The 2,276-nt window shown below is 41.8% G+C and overlaps 1 protein-coding gene across 1 annotated transcript in view; it reads left to right on the top strand.

Moving 5' to 3' along the window:
- Positions 1 to 2,276, top strand: part of LOC109971583 (RNA polymerase II elongation factor ELL-like) — a 29,171-nt gene that overhangs the window by 18,852 nt on the left and 8,043 nt on the right. The window contains exon 6 of the mRNA XM_020619933.1: positions 1,546 to 1,670. Coding sequence (XP_020475589.1) covers positions 1,546 to 1,670 — 125 coding nt within the window. The remainder of the gene's footprint in view (positions 1 to 1,545; positions 1,671 to 2,276) is intronic.

Genomic DNA, 2,276 nt, shown 5'->3' with positions numbered 1-2,276 from the left:
TTTACGGACCCCCCCCCCCCCAATTCTGTATGCAACTTTGAAGGAAGCCATTTGTGCTTTGCTGTTCACTGATGTGGATTTTACCGTGCGATTTTTCTGCTAACGGTATTCTGCCAACTTTCTTTCAAAGAAGTCGAGTGGTTTAAACCAATGATAATGTCTCTAAATGTCTTCTTAATTGGTTGGATCTCATGCTGTCTGCTGCCAGCGGTTTAAGACACACACGGGTCCCTCCTCTGCCCCCGCCATTCCCACTGTGAATCCTTCATCACTATTTTCGTTTCGTCTGGCTTTTGGGTTGATAAGGCTTCTGCCTGTCGTTTCTTTGTCTGCTTGTGCTGAATCACCTGTTTATTTGTGGTCCATGTAACACATTTATCCATTTACGTTATTATGCCCACTACGTACACTATTGGCCCTCTGTGTGAACGTTTCCTTATATTGTTGCGCCGCAGTTAACATGCCGACGTTAAACTGTGATTGTTGCACTATGGTTCCGCTTTTTTCTCTCAGGCCCCAAACTGATGTTATTTTAATTTACTTTTATTAATGACCCATTTCTAATTTTCTCTGTTCATTGCGCCCCACCTGTCATATCTTTATTCCCCACTAGTGGGCCACACCCCACACTTTGAGAACCACTGCTGTATACATAGGAATCAATGTGGTAGTCAGTTGGCACTCGTGTCACTCTGCAGCTCACTGTGCATCTTCTGTCAATCTGTTTGCTTCCATAGTTGTACTGTGTCAACTGTTCAATGAAAAACCTATGCAAAAGGGATGAAAGTTGTGGTCATGAGGATAAGCTGCAATATAATTTAGACAAATTCAACAGCCTCCTCATTCTAGATGTGATATCGCCACTAAAACCTCTGATTGTTTCTCTTCATAGAGGCCAATGTACGGTATTTGTCATGTTCAACTATTTTAACAAAGATTCAAACAAAATGGAATCTTTAAAAAAAAAAAAAAAAAAGCAGTGAGCCTTGGGCGTCCATGACCATGTTGCTGGTTCTTCGTTTGTCCTTCCTTAGACACTGTTAGTAGGTACTAACCACTGTAGACCAGGAACACCCAACATGACCTGCAGTGTGGGATACGCTCTGACCCATTCGTCTAACCATCAGTTTGGCCCTTGTCAAAGTCTCTCAGATCCTTACATTTGCCCATTTTTCCTGCTTCCAATACATCAACTTCAAGGACTGAATGTTCACTTGCTGCCTGTTGTACACCACACACTGACAGGTACCACTGCAATGAGATAGTTATGTTATTCACGTCACCTGCCAGTGGTCATAATGTTGTGGCTGGTCGGTGGGATATACTGTATATTTTATTTTAACAGATGAATAGTGGGGTTTAGAAAAATGCTGCCATAACAGTGGTGCTGTGGCACAATACATTCAGCGTTAGGAATGTTTTGTTGGTTTTTATGTCTGACAGGATTTTTCATTCAGATATACGTAGTAGCTGCTACCAAGTCCTAATTTGGTAGAATATCAAAAAACTCTTTTACTGTAACATATGTGTTATATTGTACCTTAGGTATCAAAAGTAAATCCAAAAGACAGCAGCTACCTGCTGAAAGATGACTTCTACAAGCATGTGCAGAGGGACTGGCCAGGCTACAGCGAGGAGGAGAGACAGCTGCTCAGCAGGCTGTTGGCCAGGTGAGTCAGACACATGGGATACCAACAAACTGATCATTACCTTTACCTCTCATCATACAGCCTGTTGAGAACGAGTCTATCATTTAATCCACAAATCTCCGTGTTGATGCTAATCAACACTCAGAAACAGAACTCTTCTCTAGCTGCTGCTCAAAGAATCACTTTCATTTCCATGTGCAGCGGTTAGTTCATCTTTAAATTCATATAACTCTGCAGCGACTACAATTAATGTTTGTTTGTCGTTTCTTCCGGGTTGCAAGCGAGAGCGCACGTCTTTACTGCTCCTCTTGTCTGTTCTACACTTTCAAGTCTTTGAACAAACTCTACAACTATTAAAATGCCTCAAAGAGGGAGAAGAGCTAATAAATCAGAAGCGAATGAGGATATGGAGGCAGAAGAAATGTATCACAGAGCGGAGCAAGTAATGGACATTGTGGATAACCAGAAACAGATGTACATCGCGCTGATGAACCAACAGCAGGAAAACTTCAAAAGCTTCGTGCAACTAATTATGGAGACAAAAAGAGATTTGACGACATGACAAGAGATTTGACGACATGACCAGAGAAATACAGGAGATAAAAACGAATTTGCAGTTTAACCAGC

Source organism: Monopterus albus, unplaced genomic scaffold, assembly GCF_001952655.1.
Source record: "Monopterus albus unplaced genomic scaffold, M_albus_1.0 scaffold228.1, whole genome shotgun sequence".
Lineage (NCBI taxonomy): Eukaryota > Metazoa > Chordata > Actinopteri > Synbranchiformes > Synbranchidae > Monopterus > Monopterus albus.
Note: the sequence above shows the minus strand (reverse complement) of the source record. Positions and strands in the feature narration are given on the sequence as shown.